At 57.8% G+C, this 22806-nt stretch overlaps 6 protein-coding genes across 6 annotated transcripts; 3 read left to right on the top strand and 3 right to left on the bottom strand.

Moving 5' to 3' along the window:
* Positions 1-593: 593 nt before the first annotated feature.
* Positions 594-2121, bottom strand: BKCO1_1000403 (aldehyde dehydrogenase; the record flags this gene model as incomplete). Its single annotated transcript, XM_020269797.1, has 3 exons — positions 594-707; positions 763-1650; positions 1717-2121. 3 exons carry the CDS (start codon positions 2119-2121, stop codon positions 594-596), a joined length of 1407 nt encoding a protein of 468 aa, XP_020135165.1.
* A 3101-nt stretch (positions 2122-5222) lies between these two features.
* BKCO1_1000402 (transcriptional activator xlnr) lies at positions 5223-8256 on the top strand (the record flags this gene model as incomplete). Its single annotated transcript, XM_020269796.1, has 4 exons — positions 5223-5289; positions 5357-5455; positions 5594-8058; positions 8113-8256. 4 exons carry the CDS (start codon positions 5223-5225, stop codon positions 8254-8256), a joined length of 2775 nt encoding a protein of 924 aa, XP_020135164.1.
* Positions 8257-13133: 4877 nt separating this feature from the next.
* Positions 13134-14342, bottom strand: BKCO1_1000401 (glutathione s-transferase; the record flags this gene model as incomplete). Its single annotated transcript, XM_020269795.1, has 4 exons — positions 13134-13211; positions 13286-13959; positions 14014-14266; positions 14337-14342. The coding sequence occupies 4 exons, from the start codon at positions 14340-14342 to the stop codon at positions 13134-13136; spliced, it is 1011 nt and encodes a 336-aa protein (XP_020135317.1).
* A 444-nt stretch (positions 14343-14786) lies between these two features.
* On the bottom strand, positions 14787-17760 carry BKCO1_1000400 (26s proteasome regulatory subunit rpn-1; the record flags this gene model as incomplete). Its single annotated transcript, XM_020269794.1, has 5 exons — positions 14787-14807; positions 14858-16820; positions 16875-17224; positions 17279-17443; positions 17497-17760. The coding sequence occupies 5 exons, from the start codon at positions 17758-17760 to the stop codon at positions 14787-14789; spliced, it is 2763 nt and encodes a 920-aa protein (XP_020135166.1).
* A 329-nt stretch (positions 17761-18089) lies between these two features.
* On the top strand, positions 18090-19476 carry BKCO1_1000399 (serine threonine-protein kinase rio2; the record flags this gene model as incomplete). Its single annotated transcript, XM_020269791.1, has 2 exons — positions 18090-18152; positions 18211-19476. 2 exons carry the CDS (start codon positions 18090-18092, stop codon positions 19474-19476), a joined length of 1329 nt encoding a protein of 442 aa, XP_020135431.1.
* A 914-nt stretch (positions 19477-20390) lies between these two features.
* BKCO1_1000398 (mate efflux family protein) lies at positions 20391-22492 on the top strand (the record flags this gene model as incomplete). The annotated part of the gene is made up of 3 exons (XM_020269790.1): positions 20391-21575; positions 21631-22326; positions 22382-22492. The coding sequence occupies 3 exons, from the start codon at positions 20391-20393 to the stop codon at positions 22490-22492; spliced, it is 1992 nt and encodes a 663-aa protein (XP_020135430.1).
* Between the last annotated feature and the right edge of the window lie 314 nt (positions 22493-22806).

Below are 22806 nucleotides of genomic sequence, written 5' to 3'. Positions count from 1 at the left end.
GGCGAGGAATGCTCGCACAGATCGACCGGTATGGTGACATCGTTGGCTGTCTCAGCAGCCAGTGGGAAAAGACTGGTAAGGACCTGGCCGGGTGGAGTTGGCAGTGCACATTCTCCTGGTACCGGCAGCGAAATGGCAGTGTAACTGCCATCTCCTGAGAGCCGTTGAAGGGTTGTCTGACTGTCGCCGCTGTTCGGGCTGCTCGTCTCGTGGATGGAGAGGTTCCTCGCTACAGGCGGCCAGTGTAACCATTCCTTGCATGTGCGGGCGCATTCCACAGGGAGGCCACCAAACGCGTGCAGCAGACGCGTAGCTCAGTCATATATCTAGCAATGATGCCCGTCTTAGCTGTCGTACGCTTATCACTTGGCGCTCGGCGCTGGCGGTGGGCCAATTCCATCGTCCCTTTGCCAGCCGAAGGGGGTGGTCGACTGCAAGTCATGTGAGCACGCGTTTACCGGCGACGAGCCTTGCATTGGGCAGCGGGAGCAAGCCACTTATGAAACAGAGATCGTCAGGTTCATCGCGGAAAGGGATTGAAGATGCGGATCCTGCCCACAGGGCTGAATTTAACCGATTTAGCCTACGCTTCTCTATTTGGGGTAGTCCTTCACATGGTAGCTCTTGAGCTTGACGAATTGGTCGAAGCCGAATTTGCTGAGCGTCTGTCCTTTGCCTGACTCCTTCCAGCCCACCCATGCAAGGTCCTGCGGAAATGGTCAGTTCATGAAACACTTGCGGATTGTGCATAAAGGGACTCACCGGTGCGGGATAGTCGCAACGGTTCACGAACACGGTTCCTGCCTCCACATCGTCTGCTAGCGCGTGTCCCTTCTCCACGTCCTTGGTCCAGATACTAGCGGTGAGGCCGAACTGGCTGTCGTTCATCAGCCTGATGGCCTCCTTGTCGTCCTTCACCTTGACGACAGGAATGACCGGGCCAAACGTCTCCTCGGCGATGACAGCCATGCCGTGGTTGACATTGGTGAGAAGTGTAGGTGCAACGAAGTTGCCGTCGGCAGGCGGGTTCTTGAAAGAGTCGTTGTCAGGAGTGGCGTCCTTTGCACCCTTTTCCAGTGCGTCCTTGATGTGAGAGCGGATTGTTTCCGCAGACCTCTTGGACACGACTGGACCGACGTGGGTCTTCGTGTCAAAAGGATCGCCCAGCTTGTAACCCTTGAGAACGTCTTGGACAGCAGCCACGAAGTCGTCGTGGACGCTCTCCTGAACATAGACTCGCTCAATACTGCAGCAGCTCTGGCCAGAGTTGAAGACGGCGCCGTCGACAATTTCCTCGGCAGCCCACTTGATGTCCACGTCAGGACGAATGTAAGCAGGGTCCTTGCCACCAAGCTCTAGGCCGACGCGCACATCGATCCTGTCACTGGCAGCACGCTGAACCGCCAGACCGCCGGCCACTGAGCCGGTGAAACACACCAATTGGATAGAAGGATTCCTAACGAGCGTCTCAATCTGGGTGTATGAGCCGCAGTGGAAGTATTGAATGACATTCGGGGGCAGGCCGGCGTCAGCGAAAACCTGCTGCAGGTGCTCAGCGCTAGTGGGCGTCTGCGGGGACGGCTTCAGGATAACGGAGTTGCCGGCGAGAATTGCGGGCACAACTGAGTTGATGAGGGTAAGGTAGGGATACTGTTTCACAATGCTACATTAGCCATGCACGAGATCGGGAGTGGCGCTGGCGGAGAGACAACTCACGTTCCACGGGAACAGAATCAGAACGGGCCCAACGGGGACCTTCTTAATGTAGCGCTTGAAGCCCTTCTCAGGTTCGCCATCAGTGGAGGCCAAGGCCTCGCCGGCCACCTTGTTGAGGTAGTGGCCGCGCATGACAGCGGTCGAAACCTCCTTCGCGGTGTAGGCAATGGGGCGGCCCATTTGCTCGGTGATCTCCTTGGCGATCTGGTCGGTACGAGCTTCAAGGTTGTCCATGGCCTTCTTGACGATGGCCTTGCGCTCCTCCAGGGTGGTCGTGCGGAAGGCATTGAAGGCGTCTACCGCATCGGCGGGGAGACGCTGCAGGTCGACGTCTGACAAGCCATTGCGCACGACAACGGGCTTGTTGGTGATGGGCGAGATGGTGGTGATGGTCTCGACAGACATGGCGCACTGCTGATGACACTGGGTGAGGATGAAGGTGGTGAGGGTGAAAAAGCAGCAGCGCTGGCGTGAGGGTGGAAAACAAAATGGTAAGGCAGCCCACTTGACAAGTTGCCGCTGACGTCCGATGGCGGGGCAGTTGCAGGGCAATCGCAGGGCTGATAAGATAGGCGGAATCTTGTCCGCCCTGTCGCGTCGGCAGCCCGCCCATAGCGCGCCGAGCCTCAGCAGACAGACGCGTCGCAACCTGTCAACACAGGGCACCGCCCACGCCCGCCACGCGTTGCATCGCTGCAGGGTTGCAGTCCGCACGAAAGTTCAAGTGTCGCCCGGCATTTCACATTTAACTCGCTTCATTTCCACTCGGTTTGAGTGTGGTGTGAGACAATTGGCGACAGCTGCCCTACGACCAGGCTGGCCTGCGGGATCGCCGCCAGCATCCATTGCCCAGTCCCGGAACTACCCTTCTCCCACGGTGTACCCAGAACGGCACATGGTCTCTGCCGCGCGCAATAACATTGCTCTTCAGTGGAAATGACTGTCGACGGGGCCGACATGGAACCAGCAGCGGGGCCATAGGGCAGTGGTGAAAGCAGTGGTGAAAGCGCCAGAGCTGTCGGATCGGATCTCTGACTCCGATTTCTGTCACGCATCGGTGTCTGGGGTGCGAAGGAGGACGCGCATAAAAGACTTGTTTATGCATCACCAGCCTGGGGCTCGACTGACATGATGACGCACTGCGAGATGACCGGCTGGTCTGGCCACGGCGTTGCACAGTCGGGTACTGCGGGTCTGTCGAGAAGCGCTCGTTTCGTGGCGGCAGGTTGGTGTTTCACCCCTCGGTGGACACATTATTGACATCCCAAGGCACCACGCACCAGCGGACCAGCTCGCGGCAACGGCCAAAGCGGCATGGCCCAAGGCGCCGTTGTCTCCGGCAGGTGCTGGGGGAGCCGCGATGGGCGTATGGTCCCCGCGTGGGCAGCTGTACCCCAGCTCGCTTGCGCGACCCGCTTATGCAGCTGCACGTCTTTCTGGTGAAGATTCCGGTTCGCATGCGCAGTCGCGGCGGGCTAGGATGGGCGGGCGGGCTGCGCAGCGTCTGCTGGAGGCGCAGAGCGGGCGGATCGACTGACACGGCCCCGATGAGGCAGACGAGGTGTGACCCCCCGGGATCGCTGCGGCTCCAGGTTCAGCGTCCCCACGGAGTCCCGGCCCCGTAGCCCAAAATCGCCTGGCCTGGTGGCTCGGTTTCTCTCTCCTAACAACTTTCTGACGAAAGGCCCGGCCAGCATATCCCGACTCTGGGCGAATAATGGCCGCTGCCAGCTGGCCAGGCCTCGGCCCCGACTTCTTGCCTACCGCCCGCGAAAATTTCACGCGTTGCTCCTAGCGGGGCGCCTCTACACCGCTCGCCGGGCCTCCCCAGCAGCATCCACGGCCTGCCGCCTCTGCCATCTCGCAGATCCGCCGGAGAAATTGCTCCGCTGCGAGGCCGTTCCTGCATGGCCACGAGACTTGATTGAGGCCGCAGCAGCGCACGCACGCTGGAAGGCCTTTCCGACGGCGGCCCATTCCACGCCAGCCTCGTGGCCGGCTGTGCAATGCTTGTCCGCGCCCGGTGCCTGATGCCGTGTCTTCAGATTTATTGGCTGTTCGGATAGAAGGAGCGGGAGGGCTTCGTTGCAGGCCTCTCCCTGACCAGCTCGATCCGCCGGGTCTGGAGTGCTTGCTGTCATGCAGGAGGCGGAAGTCGTCCAACTGGGCGGTGGCTCCAGGCCTGGGCCGCCCCGAGCAGACGTTATTTCGACTACCTGCAGCGAGTAATGAGCGCGATTTTGCTGCCCGCCGAATCACAGCCCGCTCTCGCCAGCCATCAGCAGGAAGCCCTCGCACAACGACCTTCTGTATGCAGCTCACTCACATGGCCTCCGTCGCAGCCACGCATTGCACCACCCAGCGTCATGCAAGAGGCTTGATCGCCGGCGTGGCCCTGTTTCAACACTGGCTCGACGACGCCCTGTCCGCCGCCGTTCTAGAAACGCACGCGAACTCATCACCCTTCACAGGCGAACGAAGCTCTCGACCGAGGCCAGGCGTGCGCGGCGAACAGAGCCACGAGCCGCCAGCCGCCAGCCGCCAGCCGCCAGCCGAGGACCCGCGTGCCTGCGTGCCTGCGTGCCTGCGTGCCTGCGCTGCTGGAAAGCTCCGTGTCGCGGTGCCGGTGGGTTCGGCACTTCTTTCTTGCTGTGGCCACAGATGCTACACGATGACAGCACGGCACGAGGATGCCCAAACTCTCGCATGCTGCGCACCCGGGCCGCCACACGACACTACCACAACCGGTCCCACCACGGACCACCTGGGGTCGCCGCTGTGGGCGGCGGCGCCCGGCGGGCAGCCTCTGCGCCTCCACCCTCCGTGGCAGCATTTCCGGGAGCTCCCCCGGCACTGAAACGGCAGTGTCGCTCGACGGCGAGCGCGGGGGCTGCTCCATCAGCCAATATCCGTTTATTGGCTTCCCCGGGTTCCGATTCTTAGTGGACGGCCGGCCGTCTGACAAGCGTGAGGTGCTGGCGATCCTGGGCCTCCTGCCATCTGCCACTCCATCTCGTTTACGGCAGCCCATGCTCCGCCCGTCCCTTGATTTATGATGCGGGCTGCAGCTAGTCCCCCGGCACATGGGACTGCAACGCCGGCGATAGCCACCCAACGGAGCCAAGCGTCGACTCTAAGGCGAATGGAGGCCGCCGTCCTAGCGCACGGGGCCTTCTGCTCGAGTTCCCTGAGCTATACCCCGCGCACTCCGCGTTTGTCCAGGTATATGGTACCTAGGCACACCGCAAAATCCGCCATATAGAGTCCCTTAGTCTTTCCATGATCTGCTAGCCGCTCCTCGCATGTTTGTTTCCTCCACCCCAGCGCCTCCGATCTCTGTTGCGCGTGTCAGACGCCAATTTTCCCTCTCTTCTCCGCCCACTCGACCTCGCGTTCTCGGTACCATTTGCCCCGAGCGCTCCCAGGCTCCGAGATGCTCTCTACCGGCCTCCATCAGTACACTATATCGGCCTTCAATCAGCTGCCGTCCTCGACCCTCTTAAACCATGATCAAGATCTGCCCTCCCAGCGCATCTCCACCGCCGGCTTGGACGCCCTCGCCCAGAGTTCGCAGTATGCGCTGCAACACTACCCGCACACGCCACATCATGTGCTAGACGGAAAAACTTTTGGCAAGCAGAGACACCATCCATATGTAAACCTGCCCGCCTCGGCTGGTTCCCGGAATCAGAAGTCAAGCATGGTGCCCGACCGGGCTGGCCGGCACTCGAGTGCGCCGGTGAGGAGGCGGATCAGCAGAGCCTGCGACCAATGTAACCAGCTCAGAACAAAATGCGACGGGAAATCTCCATGCGCACACTGCATTGGTGGGTAGTCGAAGGCCCTGAACTCAAATAGTGATGCTGACCGCCAGAAGAATTCGGTCTGACCTGCGAGTACATGCGGGAACGCAAGAAGAGGGGCAAGGCTTCCCGCAAGGAGATAGCCGCACAGCAGGCTGCCGCCGCTGCCGCTGCCGCTGATGGCGGTAATACGAGTCCTTCGTCGACAAACGGCTATCCCAGTGAAGAGCAGCATGGCAACAGCCCCGGCCAGCCCCATGAGCGGGATGGTCAACAAAAACCCCCGGGACCTGACCTTCCACCGCCTAGCAATGGAGCACAGCGATCCGCCAGCATCGGGAGTCATCACGACATGAACGGCACAGCACATTACGACATGCACCACGTAGGCAGGTATGGTTCCGTGGGCGACATGTCGGAGCACGGTGGACATCATCAGATCGCCGGGCCTGCCGATGGTCTGGTGACTGGTCTCGCGACGCCGCGTCTGTCCACGAACGGAGTCCACGATCGCAACCTCCACATGATGAACATGTCGGACTACGGCTCTATGGACGATTATCAGCGAGCTGTCGGGTCGCCCGGTGCCGTGAATGGGAACATTATTCTCCAGAACGGCGGGGCTGTCATGCACCATTCGCTCCTTGCTACCAACGGCATGCAAGCCTATGGTGACAACTCTTACACTATGCTCAGCCCTCAAAGCCAGCACGCACAGCAAAACGGATTCCGTATACCACCCGGCGAGAGCCCACTTGCTGGGTTTCTGGGCAACTCGCCCGTTGATGGTTCCCCTGGGTGGCTCTCCCTTCCATCGCCTTCGGCGGCTTTGTATTCGCAGCAGCACATGGCAAACTCCCAGACGCTTCGATATCCGGTTTTGAAACCGCTGTTGCCATATCTCCAAGGGATCATTCCTGTCTACCTCGCCTGCGACCTCCTGGAGTTGTACTTCCAAAGCGCCAGCTCCGCTTTCATGCAACCCGTATCGCCGTACGTGCTTGGCTACGTGTTCAGAAAACGATCTTTCCTGCGGCAAAACAATCCTCGAGTGTGCAGCCCGGCTCTCCTGGCAAGTATGCTCTGGATAGGCGCACAGACCCACGAGTCGGCTTTCCTCACCTCGCCCCCTTCAACCCGTGGCAAGGTATGCCAGAGGTTGCTCGAGCTGACCATCAGCTTGTTGAAACCACTCATCCATACGCCAGACGCGAGCAACCATGCTTCACCAAACTTTGCCGCCAACACGGTCATCAACGGCGTCGCTCTCGGCGGCTTCGGAGTAGCCAATCCGATATCTGGGCGGCTGGCAGAGACTGAGGGCGGAACTCCCGGGTCGGCAGCAGCACTGGACGACATCGTTACATACATGCATCTGGCTGTTGTCGTGTCTGCCAGTGAGTACAAGGCCGCGAGTCTGCGATGGTGGAACGCTGCTTGGTCGTTGGCGAGGGAAATGAAGTTGAACAGAGAACTTCCACCCAGCCCTCCGGCGCCCGGGCGAGAGACAGGGGAGGACGCGGACGCTGAGGGAGAGGTCGACATGGACGTTGATATGAACGGGATGAATCACGGTATCAGCGGGCAGGTGCACACGCCTGGAATGGTGTCGGAGGAAGAGCGTGAGGAAAGGAGGAGGATATGGTGGCTCCTCTACACCATGGATCGCCACTTGGCTCTGTGTTACAACCGGCCACTGTTCCTGCTCGACGTCGAATGCGAGGAGCTGCTTCAACCGGTCGAAGAGTCGAAGTGGCAGGCAGGAGATTACTACACAGGCAACTCTGACCAATATTCGGACTCGTCATCTCCTTACTACAGACGTAGGGGCCCATCTTTCGAAGTCACCGGCCACTCGATTTTCGGATACTTCACGCCGTTGATGACTATTCTCGGCGCGATTGTCGATCTCAACCACGCCCGAAACCACCCAAGATTCGGCAGCCGCTTCCGAGACAGCAACGAGTGGGAGCACTATGGTTCAGAGCTTTCCCAGCAGCTGGAGGCTTACGGCCGGAGCCTGGAGGATTTCGGGAAGCGCTTCACGAGCAACCTGGCGTCGGGAAACGACAACGAGACGGCAAATGGCACGGAAAACGGCAACCGCGATGCAGGCACACCCTCGGCACATTCGGTCAACTCGTCAGGCTCGCGCATCACTGAATCGATGATCCAGACCAAGATTGTGGTGGCCTATGCCACCCATCTGATGCACACGCTGCACGTCCTGGTCAACGGCAAATGGGACCCGATCTCTCTCCTGGACGACAACGACCTGTGGATCTCGTCGCAATCGTTTGTGACGGCGACGGGGCACGCGGTGTCGGCAGCAGAGGCACTCAGCGACATTTTGGAACACGACCCGGACCTGAGCTTCATGCCGTTCTTCTTCGGGATGTACCTGCTCCAGGGCTCGTTTCTCCTGCTTCTGATCGCCGACAAGCTGCAGGGCGAGGCCAGCCCCAGCGTGGTCAAGGCGTGCGAGACAATCGTGCGTGCGCACGAGGCCTGCGTGGTTACGCTCAACACTGAGTATCAGGTAAGATTTGCAGGCCCCAGCGTGGTTGGCAGACACTCAGCTGATGGTTGGCAGCGCAATTTCCGCAAAGTCATGCGGTCGGCGCTGGCGCAGGTGCGGGGGCGGTGTCTGGAAGACTTTGGCGAGCAGCAGCAGCGGCGGCGCGAGGTGCTGGCGCTGTACCGGTGGACGGGGGATGGCAGCGGCCTCGCGCTGTGAGCAACTGGCAGTCCCGACAGAGCGGGATGGATGCTCGCCGCGGCGGCAAGGCTGCGCCGTTTCGTTTTCTCTTGTCGGTTCATTCGCTCGCCACTTCTGGCGGCCGGCCTCACGTGCATGGCACGGAGAGAAGGATTTGCTTATATCGGGCTGTGATATTGGCGCACTGGGCATGTGTCTTTGAAATATACCCGCTGGTTTGGTTTTGTTGCGCGCATCTCACACGAGGCAAAAAGCCAAAAACACCTTGGATTCGCACGGCAGGCCCCGGGCCGTGATCGTCTGTAACTCTGCTGCATGGGGAGGGCGGAGATTGAGCTGATGAAGGGACGGAAGGCTTTGCGCTTCCATCGATCTCAGCGCATGACACGGTTCACAATCCATGCGGCTCATCATCGACCCCAGGCTGCAGCCCTCATCGGCCAGGCGCATCGACCCTTGACTTCCCCCTCTGCGACGCACTAGCAGCGGCATTTGACGCAGGACCGCCTTCCAGAGCCCGCCATCCAGCCAGCCCGCCGCCCGCTCGTGTACCCAGCCTTGTCGCCATGCATTTGCTGTCAACGGCCCAGCCTAGCCGCTGGGAACCGACCTGCCGCCAACGCCGTCATTTTCCTTAGCTTACCGCACGCTGCAGCCCACGGCGAAGCCGTTGGCCGAGGCCAATAGGCTCCGCCCGTTGCCCGCGCTGCCTCGAGCCACCACCATCACCGCACGCTCGACTCACTTCCATCGTCACTGTTACCTCCAAGGACCGGTCAAGACACGGCCATCATTTCCCTTGTCTCATCGAGCTGCAGCTTTTGCAGATCGTACGAGTCAACCACCGTGGCAAAGCGTGCATTCATGCTCGCCGGACGCAGCCCCATGCGACGCCCCCGGCACGCCAAATGGCCTGCGCCATGCAGCCGCCTCTCTACCTGGAGGGGGCCCGGGGCATCATGCGGCACAGCACGTGGCGAGTAAGATCTCGGCGAGTGATGTAATCCCGTCATCAGAGACGTGGCTTGCCTGTTGCTCTCTCTTCTTTTTTGCTGTGTTGTCGGTGGTGGGTGGTGGTGGTTTAGGTAGATGACCCGGGGTCCCTTGCGTCAGCAAATCATCCATGCATGCAATGCACATCCACAGTCCCGCCACCGCGTCCGCTGCGCCGAACTTCCATTTAGCCTGAATTGATAAACACAAGACAGCAGTTCCAGCTCCAACCTCGGCACATGATTCGTCCACTCTTTGTTTCATCACCTTGATGCGCTTTGTTGCGTCTGTTGTTTTGGGCCTTGTCCCTCGCCTTTATGCCAGAGAATAGAGTAGATAGGTGGGGGTGTTCTGTGGGCCCGGGCATTGTACTATAGCTCCGGTGATGGCCAAGGTTGAGTGGTCATGTTCGTATCATTTTCTTTCCCGAAAAGGAAAACGGTGGCAAGGGGTTTGGACTTATTTCTAATTTCGAGATACGGCAACAAAAGCTTGACAGCAAGCTTTCTGGCTTGTCTGCCAGGTTCCCTCAGAAGTCCGCATACAGATCAAAGCAGATTGGATGCCCAACGCGGGGCCCCATCCCGTCGTCCGATCCACTGATGCAGCAGCTACGTCTGCGGTGGTGGCAGCGTGCGACCAGATCGGCTTGATCGCAACAGATATGCCCGTCGACGTTTGAATGCCCCCAGGAAACTTTAGCCCCGCGGATGCAGGCTCCGTCGGGCGTTTTTCAAATTCTTTCTTCTTTTCCCCCTTTGCCACTCTCACGCACGATTGCAGACTCCCAGCTGCAACAATCCACAATCCGTGAATGAGCTTCCCCATGAGGCAGAGTGCTGGAGATCAGGGAATCGTATTTGTTTCTTGTATACAACCGTGCCCTCTCCATCTGGCCGAAGAGATGTGCCACGAAGGCGTTCTATTCGGCGAGGGGGCCCACACCCACAGACGCCTTTAGAAATGCCATCGGCGGCGCTTCCGATGCCCTTCATGGTCCAAGTGAACCACTTCAGCTCTACTGGAAACTCGGCGTGTCCGTGCCGGCGTTCCTGTAGTTTTTTCTTGGCCATGTACGATGCAGGTCCCATTATCGTTATACCCCCTTCCCATTATACATCTCTGATCAGGATATTCCAGAAACACGCTCCCCTTGTACTCCTCTCCCACTTTTACTCAATTCTTTTCTTCCCTTGTGCTAGTTCTGACATGGCGCAAGCCGGAAGCGGCCATAATGTCCGAGCAAAGCGCGTCAGAGCTACCCACGAGACCATGATGCCAGTTTCCTGGGAATTTTATTCCGCTAACGACAGGGGCTTGATAGCTGCTGGTGTGTGCCCTCTCGCCACGGAAGGTGCACGGGAAACCACGCATCAACGTATGAATTTGGCACATCTCCGAACCCCTCAGGTACCTGATCGATGAACAGTTGCTGCTGCTTCACCGGTCCAGTGACTTCGTTTTGTCCTCGTCGTTGGATATATGGCGGGGGGCGGCACCGGCGCCGATCATATCTCACGGACGCTATCGTGACGGGATGCGTAAAACGGGAGTTGCCGGACTAGTTATTGTGCTCTGCTCTCCCCCGCGAGAGGCTCTTGCAGGGAGCCCTGGCGGCACATCCGATGATCAAGCTTAAAGTGGCGGCCGGAGATGCGGGCGCCAGGCTGAAGTGATTAGGCACGCCGCAACGGTTCGCGAAAGAGGGAACCCCCTCTGACTCGGGATCTGCTGTCTGGAAATCCTCCCTCCCCACCCACCCCCCTGCGGGCTCGAGAGTCTCGAGACACTCCTGCAGCGAGCTTTGACGGTTATGGAAACCAGACACGGGAAAGCGGTCCGTTGCGCCCATGCATAGGCTACTTCCTGAGCCGATGGTGGCGGGAATGCTTTTCGCCAGGGCTGAGCTCAAATTATTGATGGGGACACCCAAGACGGCTAGCTGCCAAAAGCTTGGAAGAGCCTCAGTCCTTACGGATGCCTGCGTACGGGTATCGCCCAGTGTCATGAGAAGTGTTGACTTCCACGGCCTGTTCTTAATGGACTCAGCAGAGAGCATTGTGATATAACTGGTGTATGGGCGCCTTCAGCAGTTTCACCTCCGTACACTAACACAAAAAAAACAACAACAACAACAAGAAGAAGAAGACGGGTCCTAAAGGGCAAGGTGCGGCGACATCGCCAAGCTTTCAGATCAGCCCACAAAGCTCAATTCAATCAAGATCCACCATCATATCCACAAAAACGGATGCGGGGCCGTAGGAGACACCCGTAGGTGCTCGGGAAAAGCCGAGACGTTTCATACAGGGACTTTAACTCAGCATGCCGTTGGTCATCGTTCGAAGTCTGAGTGCAAGCGAGCATACAGGGCCGGCCGGCCCAACATCCAATCCAAATCTCTTTGCACACCGCCTCGAAAGCAGTAGCATGCGGGTGCCAATCTGGGAGGTGGACCCCAAAGCTGCCAAAAGCATCCCCCAAGAAATATCACACGATAGGAGTTAACAGAGCGATGTTAATGGTGGCGCCAACGAGGTCCAAAAGAGAAGCTGCGCGCCAAGGATCGGATCGGAAATGGCGAGTGCAGATCAGCAATAGGACTTAATCGAGTATTCTGGGTTTCAGGGGTACTCTCGGATCGACTTGCTTCGTCGATTTCTTTTGTGGTAGTTTGCTCGCCCTCGGCAAGCCTATTTGGTGCAGGCAAACAACACACCCCATCTCCACCAAGGAAAACTCCGTCGCGGCGCGGGCTCATGCACCGCACGTTCACCGCACACACAGCCGCGCGTGACCGGTACGGGGAGACTCTGCAGATGGAGCGGTCGATCAAGTCGTCGGGGATATCAGCTGGCACGGCTGCAGCAGGCTTGGGTACGTGGCTGGAAGATGGCCCCATGAACGCAACCCCCGAGCTTCCAATTCAGCCACCGCCGCCTTGCGACGTCAGAAGTTTGGTGGCGGCGCCAAAACAAAAGAGTGGATACAGCCAGGATCCGGTGCTTGAAATCGAAGCGCTCCAACACAGTCCCAGGGGTGGACAGGGACTGGGCCGGAAAGACGGGAAATGATTCCGGCGATGCTGCGCTATAGGCGTGGTCTGCTAATAACAAGGGCTGCACATCCCGTCAACCGCACAGATGCCTGGAACATCGTTGTACCACCATGAGCGGACGCTGCACACCTGATCCAGTTCAAATCTTCCCCTCATTTCGGCCCCCCAACCGGACTTTGAAAGGCTTTGCGCGAATACATTGTGACGAGTCACGCCCGTGTAGGTCGCTGCTTTGGGTGTGATTGACGGGACCCGCAGGCACGGCCCGTCATTCTTCGTTGCGTGCTTGTTGCCTGCGATGCAAGCATTTGCGTCAGTCGCATTCGAGCCGGGAGGGTGCCAATGCTCACCAAGCAGAAGCTGCTGCCGGCTTTTGAGTGAGAGACAAGGTTGGACGTGTCACGTCCCGAAAGGAATCAATGAAGTGGATCCACCGGCTCCGCCAGGAGAGATAAAGAAACGGTATGTACAAGGACTACTCGTGGTGGCGAAACGTTGGAGCGGAGCGGGGCTGAAACTGTCGTTTGGGGCGTCATCCGGTGTTATGCAAAGAGAGGTGGATTGATAAGTGTGGGGATGATGAAGGTACGTCGAGCTGTGTGGCCATTGATAGAAGTGGAAGGCTGGGCGGGGATTCTGGTTATGTATGTATGTATGTGTTGGGTTCTTTGGTTAGAGTATGCTCAAGCCATATCGCGCAAGTGAAAACAAAACAGATTTGCAAAGGGAGAGTTTCACGTCTTGCTTATATTTGCTCGGTAAACCCAAGATGCCCGTGAAAAGGTAATCGCAAAGATGCGTAACATCAAAGGATGTACTACAATTAGGTTCTCACAGAATCGTACTCCTACTTCGCGGTCTTCAACGCAGGTACTTCCTCGTCTTTCGGTAAGATCGAAGGCTCCGGACCAACAGGGGTGATGCTCTAAAAGTTTCACGCATTCATCAGCAAGCGACCGCCAGAACCAGTGAAAAAAACAGGGGGGGAGGCAGACTTACGAAAGGGTTGATCTGCTTGTGGCTCTTCGTGTAGTGCTTCTTGATGTGTTCAAACTGCGTCGTCTCGCCGAAGGCCGGTACGTCCCAGTACAGCTTCCTTAGCCAGCGGTGAATGGCCGGGTAGCCGGAGCGGATATCACGGATGTTGCACTTGAAGTGCTGGACGTAGACGGGATCGAAGCGCACGATGGTCGTGTATAGGCGCACGTCGGCCTCGGTGACGTTGTCGCCGAAGTAGAAGGGGCCGGGAGAGGAGGCGAGGTGGGCCTCAGCGCGGTCGAGCGAGGCGAAGAGCTGCTTGACGTTGCGCTCGTAGGCATCCTGGGTGGTGGCGAAGCCGGACTTGTAGACGCCGTTGTTGATGTCGTTGTACGTCCACTCGTTGGTGGCTTCGATGTCGGCCTGCAGCGCGTCCGGGAAGAGGTCCACACGCTTGTACTCGGCTGGCAGCAGGTCGTCGAACTCGTGGTAGAACATGCGGATGATCTCGCTCGACTCGTTGCTGACGATCCTCTTGGCCTTCTTGTCGTACAGCGTGGGCACGGTGAAGCGGCCTTCGTAGTTGGGGTTCTGGCTGAAGTAAATGTCACGCAGGTGGGTGAAGTCCGGGTGCAGCGGGTCGGGCGTGGTGTTGGCGCCGGGAACGTTCTCGTCGGGCGTGGCGAAGCGCCATCCTATCCGAGCCATCAGTCATGGTGGCGAGCAGCTGGGTCCCTCGCACGACCTACCCTTCTCGAGCATTTCCCAGTGCACGCTCGTGTAAGAAACGAAGTCCTCCAAGCCCTTGAGCTTCCGTACAATGAGCGTCCGGTGGGCCCACGGGCATGCATACGAAACGTAAAGATGATATCTCCCCTTCTCGGCCGGAAACTCGGCGCCGGGCTTGCTGGAGATGAAGTTGCGGAAAACAGACGTCTGCCTCTTGAACTCTCCCGACTTGTCCTTTGGATCCACCCAATTGAGGATGTCCTTCTTCTCGGTCTGCGCGCGTGACTCGGTTAGTGCTGGCTTCAAAGGCAGAGCAAGGGTGGGGCTGTTGCTGGCGACGTACCGACATGTTTGCGGTGAGAAGCTGTGGTCGGAGCGTAGCCTGGATGTGCCTGCCAATGAGTCTTGTGCGTGCGAGGGCGGGATGCATGAAAAGTTGCGTGGTGGGGTGCCAATGGTTACGGGCAATGTTTATGTATGCGGGTAGCTGCTGAGCTCGTCGCGCTTCGGCCGATCGCCGCCCCGCTTTCGTCATCCATTCGAGGGCTTGGCGCCTGCTGACCAAACCTTACAAACCCCTGCTTTCCCATTGCTTGACCATCGCACTCGAGCCTGGTCGTGACTAAAAGATTACCCATGCTTTGCATTACACCTCGACTCGTCGACACAGGACTCTTGGTTGCACATTCGGCATAATGCTTCTATTTGTACACCGCAGCGCGTCCCATTCAGGGAATGTCGTGACTCTATAACCCATACCACCCTTCGCCATACCAGTGCGTCCGAGAAGCAATTATTCCTCCCACTCGGGGTTCTGTCACACAATTAGCAAAGCCCACTACGCTCGCCCTGCGTCAAACATACCTTTCTTAGGATCACCACACCCTCCAACGTGCTGTTCAGGCTGATGTACTGTTCGTCTTCCAGCTCCGCCCGCTCTCCAAACGACAGCAGCACCGGCGTGCTCTGTGTCTGCCACCCAGTGATCGTCTTCGGGCGACCTGCCTGCCCAACCACATCCACCGCCTGGCCCACACGCACATTGACCGTCAACGGCTTCAACTCCTCGTCCAGCGTGATCAGGAACCGAGGTTGCATCGCAGTCACCATGAAGTAGAGCAGGTAGTGCGAGTCAGAGAGCACAAACTGCTTGGCGTCGATGAGCGAGACAAGGACCGTAAGGAGGCCTGCCGCAGAGACACGCGACAGAACCTGCCGGTCAGTGTGGAACGGGTTGACCGAGAGAGTGCCCTTGCCCATGTGCAGCAGACCTTGGGCGATCCGCACCATGAACAGCGCGTTGGGGTCGCGCGAGTAGTAGCTTGCTAATTGCCTGAGCAACTGCGCAAGACGAGCGTTGTTGGTGCCCGCCCCGACAAGACCCATGGCGAAGATGGCATTGATGGCCACGTCGTTGTCGTTGTCGTGGCTGTACCTCGAGAGCGTGTCGTACACCTTCATTTGAGGGTTGCTCGGGCTGATGAGACCCAAAGCCAACGGAACAGCCTTCCTGATGTTCGTCTCACCATAGTGCATCAGGTGGCCGAAGGTCCGGAGCACCATCTCCTGGCCAACCTCCTCGCCCATGGCGACCAAGCTGATACCAATGACAGCGTATGCTTGTAGAAGCTCGTCGCCCTTCTTTTCCTCGTTGTCTTCGTCAATCTGCTCGTTGCAAATGTGGAGCAACTGTTGAATCTTGAGCACCGCTCCGGTACCTGCCCACGCGCAAACTTCCGCAAGAACCGAAGTTGGTTTCGACATGGGGTGGTCGATCGCCTTCAGCGTCTCCAGAATGACGTCAACCTCTTCTTGTTGACCAAAAAAGAGCAACGCAAGACCGAGAGCCATGAACCGCGTCCACTTGTCCTTGAGCTGCTTCGTCCGGTCCTCATCCAGGAAAGTCTGGATGATGGCCTCACTCACATCACTGTGAGCAGAACCAACAAAGATCATGCCCAGCGACAGAGCCGCCATGGCCGACAGCTTCATGTCCAGCGAGGTATCGCTGACAATGGGCAGGAGAAGCTCGAGAAGCTCTTCCTTGTTAGATCCGGCATATGCCAGGCCAAGGCCCATGATGGATGCTACGCGAATGGCCACCGTCTTGCTTTCCAGGTTGTCTGCGTCGCCAAGAAGAGCCATAGCCGGGTCAGCATCGCTCCTCACACCCGAGTTGACTATGCCGCTAGCGAGCATGGCTCCTGCCTTGATCTGATCCTCGTCCAGATAGGTGTAGCGGTCGATTTTGTCCAGACCTCCTTCGGTATCCCATTGCATCAGCAGACCCACTGATGCTGCCGTTGACAACATGCCCTCATCCTTGGTCCTCCACACCCAGCTCTGCTTATCCTCCTCAACTAGCAACATCTTGTCGTTGCCGAATCCGGCGTTCACGAAGGCATTGACAAAAGCGCTGGCAAGGTTGTGTCTGGCCGAGTCCGTGTTGGTGAGACCGGCTGTGCGACTGCTCTCGAGGTGCGTCTTGTAGATGTCATCAGGCGTCTTGGGGTCCAGAATGTTGAGCTCCTTTGCAAGAACCTTGAAATGGTCCGCGAGCCTGGTGTTGTTCAGGCACTCGGCCAATTCGCCGTCCTCCTCTTCCTCGGGCAGATCAATGACTATTCTTTGGCGGGCAATGAGGAATGCCAGCTGCTTCTTGATAGACTTGTCCTCGGTGGCGTTGAATGCGTCTTGGATCTGCTCCTTATCGTTCAGGCGGATCGCAATCACCATGGCCTGTGTGAACTGCTTGTAATCGCGGTAGATCTTGTACGCGGTGCGGAGGAAGCGGTCGTTATCAGGGTAGGTGAGGAGAGGAACCATGCTGCGACAACGTTAGCGCTAGGAGCTGGATCGGAGCTTTTCAGACGACACCCACCTGACCATATACAGTGCAACGCGTGAGAAGGTGTTCTCATCGAGATACTGGTCGATCGATTCAATCATCTCGAGCTCGCTAAGGATGTCGACAGCGTCGGCTTCAGCGTTGTGCTTGAGGAAGAAAGGAACAAGGTTCAGGCCGAGGTCAACGAGCTCATCGGCGACCTTGTCGTCGTTCAGACGATCCTGGAATTCCTGTCCGATCTCCAGAGCCAGGTGGCGCATGTACTCATGTCCCCACGAGCCCAGGTCCTTCGATGGGGAAAGCAGACGGTACTTGAGAGTATCGCGGCGGTTCTCGTCTGAGTAGGTCATGCCGAGAACCGACATCATATCTGCTAATGATTGCTGCAATCAAGGTTAACACTCATCTCTGGAGAATGCTGACTGGTATGTCCGTACCTTGTCCTCGCCTTCCGGCCATGATTCGTACGTCTTCGCGAGCGAGTCGTAGTGCGGGCGGAGGAACTTGAGCGGCTTGGGGACCGCGGTCATAGACGAGGTGGAGGTCTTGATGAAGTTCTTGATTGCTTCTAGTGCAGGCTTGTACAGGCTGGTGTCGGGTTCCTGTCGGGCAAGTGTCAGCAAGTCGGTAGAGCAAGCAACGAAGGCAAACGCACCTGTATCCGCTCGACGAGCATGTCGAGTTCGTTCTTGAGCTGCTGATCCTCCTCGCTCAACTCCTCTGCGGCTGTGTCAGTGGGGCGGGTACGTGATGCGGCGAACGACGCGGCGACAATAGACTGACCTGCGGGCATGACCTTCTCATCTTCCTTGATGGGGTTGCCATCCTTGTCCTTCTTGACCTCCTTGGGCGTCTCGTCCACAGCCTTGGCCTTGCCCTTGTCGGCGGCGGTGGGCTTCTTGTCGTCCTCGTTCGCCATCTCGGAGCAGTACTGGTGAGCAGCGGAAGGCGGCGGGGCGAGTTGGCGGCGCGCAGGAAACGTGAAGACCTGCGGAGATGACGGACGGCGGATGGGCGGGAGTTGCGACTACGACGAAGGATGGGGGGTTGGTTGAGGGAAGGGAGTTGGTGTTGCTGAGGTCTTGGAGCTGCTGCTGGAGGCGCGCTGGAAGCTCGTCGCACCGGCCACTCATGCCGTAGATGAGCCGGCGAACACAAAAGTGATGCAACACCGCCCGCCGCCCGCACTGTTTTTGCGCAATAATTTCGCCCGCACCCACGCCCAAGCTCCCCCAATCTTTCGGCGCCATGAAGCTCGATACCAAGGCCATCCGATACCTCACCCAGGATGACTGGCGTGTGCTCACTGCGGTACGCACGCGGGCCCTTCGCCAACTGCCCTTGCGACTGACGGCTGATGAGCGCGCAGGTTGAGATGGGCAGCAGGAACCATGAAGTCGTCCCCACCCCTCTGATCGGAAGCATCTCGGGGCAGCGCGGAGGTGTGCATCGGTGCATTTCCAACCTGGCAAAGGTCGGCCTCATAGGCAAAGTAAAGAATGCGAAATACGACGGATACCGCCTGACCTACGGCGGACTCGATTACCTCGCGCTGAACACGCACTGCAAACAGAACACCGTCTTCAGCGTAGGAAACCAGATCGGTGTAGGGAAGGAGTCCGACATCATCGTTGTTGCCTCGCCCAGCGGAGTTCAGAGGGTCCTCAAGATTCACCGTCTTGGCCGCATTTCCTTCCGCACCGTCAAAGCCAACCGCGATTACCTCCGCAACCGCTCCTCGGGGTCCTGGATGTACATGTCGCGGCTGGCGGCAATGAAGGAATTTGCCTTCATGAAAGCCTTGAACGACAACGGTTTCGTCGTGCCCGAGCCGATCGCGCAGAACAGACACACCATTGTCATGAGTTTGATAGATGCTTTTCCGTTGAGGACCATATCCAGCGTACCCCAACCGGAGAAGCTCTACTCAGAGCTCCTGAACATGATTATTCGCCTCGCCAAGTATGGTCTTATCCATGGTGATTTCAATGAATTCAACATTCTGGTTGAGGAGAAGGCAGAGCCATCCAGTTCGAATGACGTTGATGCGCCACCGAAGATTACGCTTAAACCTGTACTCATTGACTTCCCTCAGATGGTGTCTATCGACCATTCAAATGCAGAGTACTACTTTGACAGGGATGTAAACTGCATCAAGCGATTCTTTGAACGCCGTTTCCATTTTGTCAGCGATGAGCCTGGACCATTCTTCAAAGACGCTATCAAGTCAGTTGGCGAAGCTGCTGGAGCCAGGAGGTTGGATATTGAGGTTGAGGCGTCAGGGTTCAGCAAGAAGATGGCAAAGGAATTGGAGTTATACATGCGGGACGTTGGTGTGGACGGCGATGGCGACGGCGACGGCGACGGCGACGGCAATGCTGAGGACGACGGTGAAGGGTCTGAAGAGGAAGAGGATGAGGATGAGGATGAGCAGACGGACTCAGCAGCGAATGGCGATGTTCTTGCAAGGTCTCACGACGACGAGACAGATCATGACCTCCACAACGGCATGACTGTTCTCCACATCGACGACGATACTCCAGACATTACACATGACGACATCCAGCTTTCTGCGAAGCAAGTTCCCCCGAAATCGAAGGGATCAGCAAAGAAAGCTTCGGGCTGGGCTATATGAGCCCTGGGGCTCGATGTTCTAACTTCTTCAAACGCCTACAAGCCTCTGACTACTGTCTAAACGTGCAGGTCCCTAGGGCCATGCGAAGTAAAAACGCCATGCAGCGCGCACTTTCGCACCCGGCACTCTACCTTGGGAATGGGAAGGCTCTCGTTGTGCAAGGCTTTGGATGGAAGGCTATTCCGTCACGGCTCTAGCAGGCATAGCGGGTGGATGGCGCGTGTCGCATCGCGTCGGACAACATGAAACTCCGTTGCGGTGTCCGCGGATTCCGCGTATGAAACGGCAGTTGGGCGCGGGTGGACCAAGATAGATATTCGATCCGTCATGGCCCAACGTTGCACATGTGGCTAATGCTGTCAGAAGCACGCCCTGCGTGAGGAGATGCACCGGCCGCCCAATGAACAGCGGCGGTAGATAGGACTAGCTTGGTGATCGCCCGCATGGAATACAGCGACAGTGCTCACAATCGGATCGCCAATGCATGGTGTGATCGAGTCAAAGAGCAAGCCTCAGGGAGCAGCTGTTGGGAGGACGCAGCGGGAGAAATTTTCGCGCAGCACGCGACACAGGGAATCGGGCAGCGGCTCGCGGTAGTGCACTAGAGCACAAGCACCGCGAGGACATGCCAAAAGGGTCGCACCGCCGGGCGCGGGCTCAGAGCATACCGTCGCTTAGCTCCGGTATCTGGGTGAGTGGAGCTCGACGCCGCCCGCCGCCGCCCCCGCGACCAGTCACCACACAGCGCCGCTACTGACTCGGCACGATAACAAGATGCCCGCCGTCATATCGCCTCTGGGCGCTTTCCCGGATCTTTTTCCCTCATGGTCTGACCAATTCCCGCCCATATATTGCCCGCTCACGCGCATTTGAAGCCTCTACGCCCGATAGCTGCCGTCGCCCAGCTAGACACCATGGGTCCCTACACAGCGCCTTCCTCCGCTGCAGACCAGTCATCGCGCCTACTCAGTACGTCATTCAGGTCGCATATGAGCTCTTTCAGCGCTTCGTCGCCCATTGCCGAAGCTGCCATCGCGCGCGACATCGAAGAGGAAGCCGAGCAAGCAGGCACACAGCAAGATGATGACGACGAGCCATATGGCTGGGCCATCAAGCCTTCCGACCATGCGCTCGCCGAAGGTTACCGCCGCCCAAATTACGTCGCCACCGGACCGCGCGCCGCCGTCGTCCAGAACATGTCCGTCCCGGAGCATGGCTATCTAACGAAGCGCGAAGCCGAGGAGGCGCGAAACGACGCGCGCAGTCTTTTGCGCGACAATTCCCTCCTCCCTCCGAAGCACCCTCGCCGGCGGTCCAGCGGTGGCCAGTCCTCATTCAAGGGCTTGAGCGCGCGCCTCTCGATCCCCAGGCTTCGCAGGAGCATTGACGAGGAGGCTATGGTAGACGATGCTGTTGACAACGGCGTATCCGATCTGTCAGAGCGCACTGCGCTACTTGGCGCCGCAAGACCAGCAGATCCGACCAAGCCCTATGGAGGTTTGGACACGCCGGACAACATCCGGCAGAAGTGGGAGGAAGCTGTGACGGCTGGAATGATCTCGACTACATGGCAAAGAGAGGCCAAGGTGCTGGCGAAATATTCTCCTTCACTAATTCTCACCTTCTTGCTGCAATACTCGTTGACTGTTGCGAGTATTTTCACCGTTGGCCACATTGGCAAAGTCGAACTGGGTGCTGTCAGCCTGGCCAGTATGACGGCCTCCATCACCGGCTACTCGGTCTACCAGGGCCTTGCCACTAGCTTGGACACACTGTGCGCCCAAGCTTATGGATCGGGCCATAAAACACTAGTCGGACTGCAGTTGCAGCGCATGGTGTATTTCTTGTGGACCATCACCATTCCAATTGCGTTCATATGGTTCTTTGGCACCCAGATTCTCGAAGCCATCGTCCCTGAGAAGGAGACCGCAAGACTAGCAGGACTTTACCTGAAGGTTCTCATTGCTGGCGCACCAGGCTATGCCGCCTTTGAGAGTGGCAAGAGGTTCGTTCAAGCACAAGGGCTATTTTCAGCAACCTTCTACGTACTGCTAATTTGTGCTCCGCTGAACGCGTTCATGAACTGGCTTTTTGTTTGGGTGAGTAATCTTGGCGTCCGACGTTGGGCTTCAGACGAGACTGACGCGCATACAGAAATTCGACTGGGGTTTTGTTGGTGCTCCCATCGCTGTCTCAATCACTGAGACTCTCATGCCACTGTTCCTCTTCCTCTATGTGCGCTTCGTGGACGGCATGCAATGCTGGGGTGGATTCTCGCGTCTGGCCCTGAGGAACTGGGGCCCCATGATCAGGCTTGCTCTCCCGGGGCTCATTATGGTGGAGGCTGAATTCTTGGCTTTCGAAATCCTGACCCTATCCGCTTCCTGGATCTCGACTACGCATCTTGCTGCGCAGAGCGTCCTCAGCACTCTCACTGCCATCACCTACCAGATTCCTTTCCCCGTCTCAATCGCGGCCAGCACGCGCATTGCCAACCTCATTGGTGCCACGCTCTCGGACGCGGCGAAGACGGCTGCCAAGGTAGCATTCATTGCAGAGTTCGGCATTGGTATTCTGAACGTTGTGCTCCTTTCCTCACTCCGAAACTACATTCCTCAGCTTTTCACCAACGACGAAGACGTGGTCGAGGTTGTGGCTGCCATCCTACCTCTGTGCGCCGCGTTCCAGCTGTTCGATGCGCTAGCAGCGTGCTGCGGTGGTATCCTGCGCGGCATCGGTCGCCAGGAGGTGGGCGGTTACGTCAACCTTATCTCTTACTATCTCATCGGCCTACCCATCAGCTTTGGAACCGGGTTCGGATTGGGATGGGGCTTGTATGGCCTGTGGGCGGTAAGTGACTGGACCATTGCTGGCATGAAAGCCCGGAAGCTAATAATCAATCCAGGGACCCGCTCTTGCACTCGGCATTGTTGCTCTCGTTGAGTATATATTCATTCACAAGACTAGCTGGGAAGCTGCGGTCGAAGATGCGCAGAAGAGGAACCTGGAGAATTAGCGGGCTTCGTAGAATGATTTGGTTTCATTTTGCTTTCGATTGGTTGTTCGAGTATCTGTCACCCCGGTTTCGTCTCGCGTATACCTTGTCTGGTTTCTGTCTGGGCGTTCTTTGGGACTGCGCTGCGCTCTACGATGGGTAATAAGACTGGCGTAAGGGATGGAAAGCCCCGAGACTTCGTGCTATATATCTCTCCAAGCACGAAGCTTCGATTCACTTGCAAATGCCTTCAAACCGCTGACGATTGAATTTATCTTCTTCCTATTTTCTTGCTTCCCTCACACCAACACCATGATGAGATAGGGATTAACAGC

The sequence above is a fragment of the Diplodia corticola genome (genome assembly GCF_001883845.1).
Source record: "Diplodia corticola strain CBS 112549 chromosome Unknown scaffold1, whole genome shotgun sequence".
NCBI classification, from domain to species: Eukaryota; Fungi; Ascomycota; class Dothideomycetes; order Botryosphaeriales; family Botryosphaeriaceae; genus Diplodia; species Diplodia corticola.
This window is presented reverse-complemented; position numbering and strand designations above follow the sequence as displayed.